Source organism: Danio aesculapii, chromosome 6 (genome assembly GCF_903798145.1).
Source record: "Danio aesculapii chromosome 6, fDanAes4.1, whole genome shotgun sequence".
NCBI classification, from domain to species: domain Eukaryota; kingdom Metazoa; phylum Chordata; class Actinopteri; order Cypriniformes; family Danionidae; genus Danio; species Danio aesculapii.
Genome location: NC_079440.1, coordinates 45,272,218 through 45,285,686, shown reverse-complemented (window position 1 = coordinate 45,285,686; position 13,469 = coordinate 45,272,218). Strand labels below are relative to the sequence as shown.

The window sequence follows — 13,469 nt, the reverse complement described above, 5'->3', positions numbered from 1 at the left end:
GGAGACAGGAACACTTTTGTCAGTGTTCATCAGTAAACCTCACCTAACGCAGAAATATATTGTTGATGCTGCTTGTGACTTTCACAAATAGTTTTGATATGAAAAAGCTACATAACTCTTATTATCATTGTTTGCATTTATTAAAGCAGTTTTGCTCCAAACAGATATTCTGCTGCTGATCACGGATGGGAAATGCACAGATTTAAGAAAAAAAAATTGCATCATGTCTGTATTACAACATAGAGTGCACATCATTTTTCTGAACTACTGTATGGTCTGTTATCAGTTATTCTAATACAATATACTGGCAGTATCTTTTCAGCTTAAAAAAAAAAATCCATTTCTTTATATACAGTTGAAGTCAGAATTATTAGCCACCCCTTTGAATTTCCCAAATGATGTTTAACAGAGCAAGGAAATTTTCACAGTATGTCTGATAATAATTTTTCTTCTAGAGAAAGTCTTATTTGTTTTATTTCGGCTAAAATAAAACCAGTTTTATATTTTTTAAAACACTGTAAGGTCAAAATGATTAGCCCCTTTAAGCAAAAATTTTTTCCGATAGTCTACAGAACAAACCATCGTTATACAATAACTAGTTAACCTAATTAACCTAGTTAAGCCTTTAAATGTCACTTTAAGCTGAATACTAGTATCTTAATAAATATCTAGTCAAATATTATTTACCGTCATCATGGCAAAGATCAAATAAATCAGTTATTATTAACGAGTTATTAAAACTATTATGTTTAGAAATGTGTTGAACAAATCTCCCCATTAAACGGAAAATAGGGGAAAAAAATAAACAGGGAGGCTAATAATTTTTAAAACAACTTAGATTACAATTCTTAATAAAAATTACAGTAGTTTATGTATTTGTAATATGTTACTTTACATCACTGAATATGCAAATCAACATACTAAACAGATATTTCAACCAGAAATGAAAACTCGCTTATTAATATACTGTTGATTTACACCAGTGACGATATACAGCCATATCACACTGCCACTCATGTGATATTGCGTTTATACAACAGTTCTACGGCATATTTGTGTATATAAAAAAGAAAATCAAACATGTTGAGTCTCAAAAACCCTTTTGTATTAGGAACTACTTTCTTCCGCCGTTCATTTACATCTGCAGCTGACGGTCAGAACAGCAGAAACTGTTGCTAATTCACCAACGCCACTTTAGAGCTAGTATTTGAATGATTCTCCAGCGTAATGTCTAAAGTGAGGACAAAACAGATGATTTTGCTCACATACTAAGAATATAAGGCTGAATAGCATGAAATTCCATCAGTCTACAGAGATTTCCCAGTATTTCTCTGTTGCAATTGGGAGATCACAATAATAAACCTCGAAAAAGCCAAATAAAGACTATTACATTTTCTCCCCATTATTACATTTTTCTCCCCATAAAAAAGTCAGTTTTAGCTGGAACTGTGATGGCAACCAGTAAAAACAAAACAAGCATAAATTCACCCGATAATTTTTCAGCAGAAAACCCAAACTGTGTTTGTTATAAAATATATAACTTTAATTAGTCAACGACAAAGATGGAAAAGAAAACAAATAAAAAATACATTACTATAACATTAACTGTTCATAACATCTAATTTAGGGTCTTTTCACATTAGAATATTCTAAAAAAAAAAAGGACAAAAAAAGAGGACAAACCACAGTGATGGGTAATGTCTTACAACGAAAAGAAACAAAATACACTTATACAACAATCATTTCACACAGCCCGTTTTGCTATGCTTGTAGAGAAAACACAACGGAGGTGAAACAGACACGTCAGGTAATTGTGCTTGATTCCATCACTAGTTCAGCAAAGTCCTCTGTCTTCAGAAAACAGTCTCTCTCGTTCTCTTTCTCTCCATTCATTATGTTAAAAACCATACAGCAACACGGCCACATATCCAGAATTTGACTACATACCTGTACAGTACAAATACAGTTCATGCAAACTCAAAACAAGCCCCCTAAAGATTCATTCCAGACGTTTTAACTTGTCCAAATGATCAGATGTTTAGAGGAGCTTGCTTGGACTTTTATTTTTATTTTATTTATTTATTTTTTTTCTGAAAATGACTGAAGAGGTACATATCTAACATTTGCTTAAAAAAAACAAAACAAAAAAAAAACTGTTTTCAGTTCCTTTGCGTGCAATAATACATATTTATATAAAGGAAAACAAAAATTGATGTACATACATACTGTACAGGAGGCTGTAATCGATCATAAACCAAATATATAACACACAGAATCGACTTTATATTTAACACGCATTAGCATAGCAACATATGGAAGATCAAGAAGATTAAAAGATGAGTGTTTCTGATGATACTAGTCTTTTTTTTTTCAGGGGAGGTCACAGAAAAACGTAGCTGCGCCAAATATACGCATCTATCTGAGAACACGCGCTCGGCTAAAAGAGTCACTCCGGTATCAAAACGCAGTCAAACTGTCCATCAGATGTCCAACTCTCCGCTCACTGGAACTGTAATATATACACAAAGTTTCGTGATAACAGTCATATAATGTGGATGACGTATGAATACCGCTGTAATAAATATATCGGAAGGGAAGTAACAATGCTAACAAAATATTTGCACAGATCTATACACAAAATGTTTTCCTCTCTTTTTTTTTTCCGTTGTTGTTGCGCTATTCCCATACAAAGATATCCACAGAATCTAACTATGTACAAGCCTACAATAAATACTATGCATTTTCAAGAGAAACGTATTGTTTATGTTCTCCTCGGCCGTGATGGTTGTTGGTGGATTATTATTACACAAGTTTCCTCATGTCTCAGCCATGCTGCTCTGCTCCTGGTGGTGTCTCCTGTTTCGGGGCTTCCGCAGGTCCTTCTGGAGCTCCTTGAGGTCCTTCTTCTTGTGGGCCATGGGGTCGTCCCCTATCTGCCAGTAGTCTTGGCAGTACTGGTTGATGAGGCCCATCTCAGGTTGGCTGAGGATTGTCAGTAGGTCTTTGTATTGTTCTGCGCTGGGCGTCCATGCGCTGGATTGGAGGGGCGGGGAGGCTGGAGCGGCGCTTTCGGTCTGGATGCTGTTGACGGTGTGGGCGGAGAGAACCACGAGCTGGAGTTTGACAAGGGTGTGTTTGAAGTTCTTCTCGGTGGAGGTGCACTGGTAAACACCGCTGTCGGACAGCTGGAGGGAGCGCAGGAGGAGGCCCTGATCTGTGCGAACCACACGCCCATCAGAACGGATCTGAAACACGAGCAAGGATAAGCATTATACTGATGTGGTTTCTCTTGAGGTATTTTTTCCCCTTCACTTTTGTCAGTTGGTGAAGTTTGTTCCTTGCTGTTGCCACTGGCTTGCTTGGTTTGGGACTTGTGGAGCTGCGCATCGATGGATTTGCTCTTTAGTGTTTGGACTTTCAGCAGTGAAAATTAAACCATACTGAACTGAACTAAACTTCAACTCTGAAAACTGGACTGACACATTTTTAATTTACTAGAACTTCTATGTTAAGCTGCTTAATGTGCTATAGAAATAGATGAATTGGATTAATTTAAATTTTAAAAAAAAGTATGGATATGCAAAATATATTTAAATCATATAGTTGTATGCAAAAAGTGTTATAAAAGGATCTTTTAAATCTTTTACTAATAAATATTTCATTGTTCATTATTTAAAAAAGATTGAATGAGGAAAAAACAAAAAAATGTAGTTTTAGAATAAATTTTGGTAAAATATTTGATAATATAAAATATTCCATTTATTTATAATTGTAAAAAGTGTATAGTTTTTTGAAAGATTACAAAATATATATATAAAAAAGTAAGTTCAGTGATGTTTTTAATTCGAAATTTTCTAATTATTTATTATAATTAAGTTTATGAAATTATATTGAAAATTAAATATAAGAACTTAAAATAATCTAAAAAGTATAGATCATAAAAATAGTTTTAGAATGTTTTACTACAAATATTACATTTATTTATTCTCAAAAAATTTACTGTATTGATCCATTCTATTTGTTTTAATTAGTTTTAGAAATAATTTAATTAAAATATTCATTTAGTATGAGAAATATACAATTTTCACACTTAAAAACACAATCCAAAGATACTGTTGTAATATTTCAACAATTATGATGTAATAGGACACTGTTACTGTACCTCTCTCCTCCTGTCGCTGTTCTCCTTCTGGAAATGCCACTTGATGGACACATGAGGAGATCTGGCCTGACACTCCAAAAGGCTGTGCTTCCCTCTACTCCATACTGCACTGTCTCCAAAGTGTTCTTATTGGCTGATGGGAATAAAAATAAAATAATATCTAAAACAATAGCCAAACTCACATTAACTTCTAAAGAACTTTCACTCCTCAGTATTACTGTTTATTAAATTTGTTTCTCACCATTCGAGTTGTAGCCTCTGCATTGCCTTATAGGGTTTCCATACTTCACATCTTGCCTCCGACTCCGCCTATAACAGTCAACAGACCAATCACAAACAAGGAAATGCACTCAAATGAAAACTCCACCTACAACTGAGCAATAGCAAATGAGGAAGTAAACTCAAAGACTCCACATGTAACACTCAGGCATATAGCAAATGAAGAAATACATTTGGACCAATCTTGAAATTTAAATACATTGCAATTGAAGTCTAATAATTTGATAATAAAGACATTTATCGACAAATCACCTTTTTTGGCTTGCCGAGTAGCGAGAGCAGGACTTTCCATCCCAGGCGCAGTATGGGTCTCTGGCCAGGCAGCAGTCGGCACAGGCCTCTCCGTAAACATCACATCTGTGCAGAGCCAGATGTGTGACGCCCACCGCTGAACTGACATACAGCTGTTGCTGAACACAGGGCAGCAAGAAAATAAATGTTACTTTCAAAACAGATCTTTTAGGCCAATTTATCATTCAGAGCCTGATCTCATAAGGAAACACAGGTAACTATTTTTAGTGTTGTCAGAATAGTGGGTAATTCTTACAAATACATTCGTATGAAAATGTATAATTTTTAAAAAGAGGCATGTACCTCAAACCCCACACCTCATTGGGGGATAAGCAAATCAAACTAAAATCTATCAATGAAATCATAAAAATGAATACTAATTTGCCACTATATCAAAAAGTTTGTGAGATAGCGTTGTATTTACAAAAGCAGGCAATCTCAGGAAACAACCTGGATCTGATGCCATGTTTTTTGGCAATGTGAGACATTTACAGATTGAAAATGTGATCTGCTTGCAGACACAGTGTGGTTACTCCAAATCATATCCCAGATATTGTATATTTAAGATTTTAATTTGGGATGCACATTCGATTACACACAGTTGAAGTCAAAATTATTAGTCATCCTGAATTATTAGCCCCGCTGTATTTTCCCCTCTTATTTCTGTTTAACATAAAGAAGATTTTAGTTCAACACATTTCTAAACATAATAGTTTTAATAACTCATTTCTAATGACTAGTTTCTTTTATCTTTATCATGAAGACAGTACTGTACATAACATTCTTGTAGATATTTCTCAAGGCACTAGTATTCAGACAATTGAAAACAAATATTGCTAATAATATTAACCTTAAATTGGTTTAAAAAAAAAAAAAAAAGCTTTTATTCTAGCAGAAATAAAATGTTAAATAAGATGTTCTCCAGAAGAATCAATAATAAGGAAATACTGTGAAAAATTCCTTGCTCTGTTAAACATAATTTAGGAAATATTTACAAAAGAATAAGAAATTCACAGGAGGGATAATAATTTAGATTTCATCTGTACATTTTTTTTATAATAATAAGAATTTAATTTTTAAAATTTGATAATTAAGCCAAATCATATTGTGCTCTCAGGAATTGTTCAAATTAATAAAATAGTTAGCAGCCTAGCAAATATCACTGTATTAGGTACTTAATAAATCTGAATTTTACTCATGCTGGACATTTGGCGAATGTTCATTTGAGACCCTGACAGTAAATAAACCCTGTGTTTGCTACAATATTTAATATTATTGCTACTGACATCGCAGAATTTTAAATTAATATTTAATTCTAAATGTTATTTTGTGCAACTTACTCGTTTTGGAGAAATCTTCATAGTAGTGATTGAAGTTGGAACCTATAAAATAAAAATGGTATTTTTTAAATGGTTATACAGTATTTTATAAAATATATACAATGCTCAGCATATATAAGTACACCCCCCACAAATCTCTCATTTAAATTAATATTTTCTATAGGAAGCTTTACAATATAATATTAGTGTACATAAATTAGTTTAGTGAGTACTAAAGCCAAATCTGGAGCTAATCTAACAAAATAACTTACAATAATGGTTTAAAAATTAGTAGCCCAAATTTATATGTTAGGAAAAAATATTAAATCAAATGATCAAAAATAGCAAAAGTCAAGAGAAACAAAAAATACATACAATTTTGTTGAAATGTTGTAGGTTGTAATTTTTTTTCAATATTTTGCATGAGTTTAGATGTATAAAATATTGTCTAAAAATATTATTTATGACTAAGATATTATTTTAATAAACATATCTGTTTAAATAGATCTGTTTTGTTCAAATGCACTCATATTCACTGAGAAATGGATCATATTATTCATTATCAAAATAGAGTGTAATCATATAAGCTGAGCACTGTATTTATATTTAAATCTTATGACTTTAAAACTGTATAAAAATACTACTTTTACAACTGAATAAAATAATAAAAGCAAAAAAAATTAAACACAACAGACACAAACAAAAGCAGGCAGTACAATTTACTCTAGTAATGGGAATTAACGCAGAAGCGGCTCTTACTCTGAAGACCTCCACCTCCTCCAGAACCAGCTCTTCAGTCTGTAGATCATCTCTGGGCAGTACAATCACTTTCTGAACGGTTCCCCTATCTGTAAAATAATCAAAAATCAGGAGACCAGAATATTTAAAATGTATCAGAATTTTATTTTCTGAAAAAATCTAACAAAAGAGTTTGCAGTGACTTTTATTGCATTTGCTTTGTTTTGTCGCACATTTAGTTATGATTATGGTTTAGAAATTGAGGAATTGACTGCACAGAAAATAAAAGGAAGATATTTGACCAGAGTATGTCTATAAAACAAATAAATATACATTACATACAAGCAAGCCTGAAATTATTCATACCCTTGGTGGCAAATTCTCACTTAAAGTTACTTTTATTTAACCAGCAAGTTATTTTATTTATTTATTATTTTACCAGAAATGACACAGGCTTTTTTCTACAATGATTAACACGATGTACAAGTGGCATCAAATATTTCTCAGATTTTATTTAGGTCAGAATTTGCCAGGGGTATGAATAATTGTGGGCTTGACTGCATATACAGTTGAAGTCAGAATTATTAGCCCCCCTTTGAATTTTTTTCTTTTGTTTTTTAATATTTCCCAAATTTAGTCTAACAGAGCAAGGACATTTTCACAGTATGTCTGATAATATTTTTTCTTCTGGAGAAAGTCTTATTTGTTTTATTTTGGCTAGAATAAAAGCAGTTTTTAATTTATTTCTAATTTATTTCAGTTTCTAATTTTTTAAGAACCATTTTAAGGTCAAAATTATTAGCCCCTTTAAGCTATATGTTTTTCGACTGTCTACAGAACAAACCATCGTTTTACAGTAAGTTGCCTAATTACCCTAACCTGCCTAGTTAACCTAATTAACCTAGTTAAGCCCTTAAATGTCACTTTAAGCTGTAAAGAAGTGTCTTGATAAATATCTAATAAAATATTATTTACTGTCATCATGGCAAAGATAAAATAAATCAGTTATTAGAAATGAGTTATTAAAACTGTTATGGTTAGAAATGTGTTGAAAAAAAAATCTCTCTGTTAAACAGAAGTTGGGGGAAAAATAAACAGGGGGGCTAATAATTGTGACTTCAACTGTACATTTCACAATAGTCTACATATATCTCAAAACAAGCCATGTATGTAGATGTGCAGTAAGTTCACCTGTTCCCAAGAACAGAACTTCATAGTTGCCATCAGCTGCAGCCACTTGGTCCACAGTGATGGTGGTGAACTCATAATCCACGTTGGTTCGTACCACTAGGGGGCGCTTGTGGACTGGATAAACTGCATTGAACATGGTGGGATGGGTGCGCATGAAGTTGATCACCTCATCTGGGTAATCTTTAGTAGACTTCATGTTGGGGGTAAACGTCCCTCCTGGACACTAAGATTAGAGGGATAACATTAAGTGGTTTTATTTCAGCAACCTTTATCTTCATCCTGTATTTTTATTTACATGATACTCACTGTTCCTGGACGAGGGTATGGGATTTTGCCCTGGTATGCAACCCATTGGTAGTTTGGGCCTTCTTTATGAGCGAAAGGGCCATTGAAGACCATACGCACATCAGCCATTGAATAAACACATACTGCTGAGCCTTTAAACACAGACCTAGAGATGCAGGAATTAAGCAAGGAGAATTTATTTACTTTTTCAGAGCAAAACAATAGTATAACTATAATATATTTTTTACAGTGATTTACAGAAGACAGGCAGTAAAATGTCATTCAGTGTAAGAACATGCCATGTTATGGAATAAGAATCATTTGATGACATTATGACTATTTAGGATCACATCTTTCTCCGTTTTATATTATCATTCATTCATTCATTCCTTTTCAGCTTAATCCCTTTATTAATCTGGGGTTGCCACAGCAGAATGAACCGCCAATTTATCCAGCATATGTTTTTTACACAGCAGATGCCCTTCCAGCTGCAACCCATCACTGGGAAACAACAATACACTCTTACATTCACACACATACACTACGGTCATTTTTAGCTTACCCAATTCACCTATACCACATGTCTTTGGACTTGTGGGGGAAACCAGAGCACCCGGATGAAACCCACGCGAACACGGGGAGAACATGCAAACTCCACACAGAAATGTCAACTGACCCAGCCGAGGCGCGAACAAGCGACCTTCTTGCTGTGAGGCGATCATGCTATCCACTGCGCCACCGCGACGCCCTTTATATTATCAAATTATTCAAAACATTAATATGATGATTAATTTGATCCTCTTAACTATCTTCTGCCTTTTTAATTTTCAGCATTATAGGTGGCCACAATTTAAGAAGCAGAATAAAGTATACATCCTCCTCTTATTGTGCAAGCATTGTGATGCTATTGCAGAGAAAAGGAAACAGTTTTTCATTTGTATGTAATGTAGAAATCCTACCAGTTCAAATCAAGCCTCAGCTTACATTTTCTTTCCTAATCCAATAACTTTTCGCTCAGAAATACTGTGGGGGTCAAAAAAGCTTGAAACCAGACTAAAAAATGCAGTTCAAAATCTAATTTAAACCTGGAGATAAACAAGTTTCTGGATTTCGAAACATTCAAAACAAAGGAAACTTATGCCATAAAAGGACTCCAAGAATATGTACAACTGTGCTGAGACACTGATCGAATAAAGAAACGTGTGACACTGAGCATGTGGACTCTATTGTGCAAAAAGCCCATACGAACTTGAGTGCCTGCCATAAATAAAACAGCACGAGAAAATGAAAACGAGAAAACTATAAAACTTAAGATAAGGTAATTAAGTTAATGTCATTTTAACAATTAAAATAGGCATGTTTGATAGAACCATTTAGTTTAACTCTGTTTTTTATTTATAGATATTACACAGAGAGCCACAGCACCAAATACTTCATCATTAGACATCGACTTCTCTAATCTAGCAGCAGAACTCAATTTGCTCACATTTTCGTTCTCTCTAAATAAAGCAATACAATAATATATTCTTGCATTAAGGACAATATAAAAACAAACAAACAAAAATATAATAATAATAATAATAATGGGCGACGCAGTGGCACAGTGGGTAGCGCTCTCGCTTCACAGCAAGAAGGTCACTGGTTCGAGCCTCACTGGGTCAGTTAGCATTTCTGTGTGGAGTTTGCATGTTCTCTCCGTGTTCGCGTGGGTTTCCTCCGGGTGCTCCGGTTTCCCCCACAAGTTCAAAGACATGTGGTAAAAGTGAATTGGGTAAACTAAATTGTCCGTAGTGTGGTGTGTGTAAAATGAAAATGTATGGGTGTTTCCTAGTGATGGGTTGCAGTTGGAATGGCAATTCCGCTGTGTAAACATATGCTGGATAAGTTGGCGGTTCATTCCACTGTCGCGACCCCTGACTAATAAGCTGAAAAGAAAATGAATGAATAAATAATAATATATTTATTACTAAAATAAACATTATAGAAAAACACATATAGGCCTCACAAACAATACAAAATAAAACAGGGGAAATTATATATATATACATATATATATATATATATATATAATATATATATATATATATATATATATATATATATATATACACATACATACAGTTGAAGTCAGAATTATTAGACCCCCTGAATTATTAGCTCCCCTGTTTATGGTTTCCCCCAAATAATGCAGAGAAGATTTTCTCTACACAACTCTAATCATAATTGTAAATAATATTTGACTAGATATTTTTCAAGACACTTCTATACAGCTTTAAGTGCCATTTAAAGGCTTAACTAGGTTAATTAGGCTAACTAGGCAGGTTAGGGTATTTAGGCAAGTTATTGAAATGATGGTTTGTTCTGTAGACTATCAAAAACAAGTGTAGCTTAAAGGGCTAATAATTTTGACAAAAAATGTAAAAATTTGAAACTGCTTTTATTCTAGGTGAAATGAAACAAATAAGACTTTCTCCAGAAGAAAACAGTATCAGACACACTGTGAAAATGTCCTTGCTTTGTTAAACATCATTTGGGGAAATATTTAAAAAAGGAAAAAAAATTCAAAGGGGGGCTAATAATTCTGACTTTAACTATATATAGATACACACACACACACACAACACACACACACACACACACACACACACACACACACACACACACACACACACACACACACACACACACCACACACACACATTTTTACATACATATACAAGTACATACATACATACATACATATTTATATATACAATAAAACCATTTATCATGAAAAAAAGCCAATGCTAAAACAAAATGCATGTTAGGAAATTGTTTCACGGATTAACACAAATAGAGACAGAGCGAGAGAGAACAAGAGACAGAGGGACTGATAGAGCTGTGAAATCACTTGTGCTTGATGGAGGAGAGAGTTTTCACTTTATCACCAAGAATGGTGCTTTTGGGTTTAGAGAGCTCAGACAGAGCCTGAGGGCTTCGCCAATTTAATCTAAAATCTACAGCTACATTGTGAATTGCTATAACACCCTAACACACATGCACACACACCCTTGTGTATTTACTCTGAATGATTATCATGTGAACCTCATCTAAAATGTTGACAGTCCCTCTGAGGCTCAATTTGTATAATATTTTAGTGTGTATGAATATCCTCTCGCAACCCTATCTGATAGCGATGATATTATGTTGATAACTCCTTATGAGAATATCACATCTCAGATACACACAAATGCTCTTTTCCTTTGTGCAGTGGGAGGACTTGTACTACCGTCTGTCAAGGCTGCCAAACACTTGTTATTCAGTATGTTAGAAACAGTCTCCGGCAGCGGGGAAATGGGGGTGCTGCCCTGTGGGCAACTGGAGTGTGAATATGAAAGCAAATCTATTCAAGTTCCCCTGCCAATCTGATAAGCGGCCTGATTAGTAAGAGGCGTCGAGGAGGAGTGAGGATTGAATACCGTATTTGGGAAAGAGATCATCGTGAACTTACGCACCCGGACACGGAGAAGACGCCGTAGATGACAGGATTCTTTGTGTCTTGAGTCTTCTGGATGTACACGTCCCCTGAAAGAAAGATTGAGTTTCTTTAGTTTCTGGATTTGAAGACATTTGAACTAGTTAGCATTAGAGATTCTCTGATCAATCGGCTGGAGATCAGTATCAGCCGATAATTACATTTTATGACTCGATTGGTACTGGCCAATCTGGCCGATATCATGAACCGGTCACAAGTGACTGAGGCCTGCAAATCATGGCAACCAGAGTGGATGAACAAGAGAATGGATCACAAGAGGCACATCGATGTTCTAACAAGCATTACAGTTGTTAGGTTAAATTAATAGAGCAGTAAAGATATTTTCGAGTACAAATCCTGCTGTGAGATTGGAGCTGTGATCATTGTGCTGCTATCAATAGTTGGAGATAAGCAAAATATTTGAATGGCATTGCATGTACTGTATTTAGGCCCTTTTACATATAAGAACTGAAAGTTCTCTGTTTTTGACGGTTTAAGTAGCTAAAACTAAAGCACAGCTGGACATAAAAGAATACATATATTTTTTTATTTGAATATTTAAAAATATAACTTTTCGCAATATACTTGCAATAAGCAGTAGTGTATAGGGCCTATTTTATTTTAGTAAAGAAGAAATATATTTATAGTATAGTGAATTTAAAATTCTTTATGCATCAATATGTGCTCCAAACTTTTTTCTTTAGTTCATTCATCCATTTATTTTCTTTTTGGCTTAGTCCCATTATTAATCCCGGGGTCGCCACAGCGGAATGAACCGCCAACTTATCCAGCAGGTTTTTACGCAGCGGATGCCCTACCAGACGCAACCCATCTCTGGGAAACATCCACCACACTCATTCACACATACACTCATACAATTTAGCCTAGCCACCCAGAGAAAACCCATGCGAACGCAGGGAGAACAAGCAAACTCCACACAGAAACGCCAAGTTGAGCCGAGGCTCGAACCAGCGACCCAGCGGCCTTCTTGCTTGTGAGGCGACAGCACTACCTACTGCGCCTTTTTCTTTACTAAGACATGTTAAACGATTATTCCATAATTGCAAATGTTTCTAAATTGCATTGTCAAATCGTTTTTCTTAACAATTTTTAAAATCAGTTTTATCTACTTTGTTTTATTAAGCCTTTGGCCATGACATGCTCCACACTAAATAGGTAATAAGTGACATGTTTAAGGGATTATATGCACCATCCTTCATTTATTCTCTTAGGTAAGGTGAGATCTCCACTTGAGTATCATGCTTACTGTGAAAATGTGTTTAATGCATTATAAAGCTTGAAGCATCAGAATCGGTACTCAGTATTCGGCCGATCACCATGACAAGGAGTTGGTACTCGGTATCAGTTGTAAAAATCCTGATCAGGAGCATCCTTAGTTGGCATACTACACAATTTGAGACAAAACGTACATGGTTTTAAGTACAGTAAGTAGTACTCGTAAGTATGAAAGCCTCTATCCACATTTGAATAAAATGAAATAAAAAGGCAATTATCTTGCAATTCTGACATTTTTTTACTCTCAGATTCTAAGAAACTTCCCAATATCACATTTGCTAGTTAAGACAGAGTTGTGTAATTGTCTGAAAAATATTCTCACTATATGAAGATTCATTTATAAATTAATTTCAAGAGGATTCACGTGCTCATGATTGTCCACGGCTGGTCCCGA

General features: G+C 34.5%; 1 protein-coding gene across 1 annotated transcript in view; it reads right to left on the bottom strand.

The window, feature by feature from the left end:
• Positions 1 to 1,521: 1,521 nt before the first annotated feature.
• The window catches only part of sema3fa (sema domain, immunoglobulin domain (Ig), short basic domain, secreted, (semaphorin) 3Fa), a 101,804-nt gene continuing 89,856 nt past the window's right edge, over positions 1,522 to 13,469 (bottom strand). The window contains 10 exon segments of the mRNA XM_056460359.1: positions 1,522 to 3,245; positions 4,163 to 4,239; positions 4,242 to 4,295; positions 4,404 to 4,471; positions 4,694 to 4,851; positions 6,073 to 6,114; positions 6,811 to 6,899; positions 7,981 to 8,203; positions 8,287 to 8,431; positions 11,760 to 11,829. Of these exon segments, the coding sequence (XP_056316334.1) occupies positions 2,817 to 3,245; positions 4,163 to 4,239; positions 4,242 to 4,295; positions 4,404 to 4,471; positions 4,694 to 4,851; positions 6,073 to 6,114; positions 6,811 to 6,899; positions 7,981 to 8,203; positions 8,287 to 8,431; positions 11,760 to 11,829 (1,355 nt within the window). The 3' untranslated portion in view covers positions 1,522 to 2,816.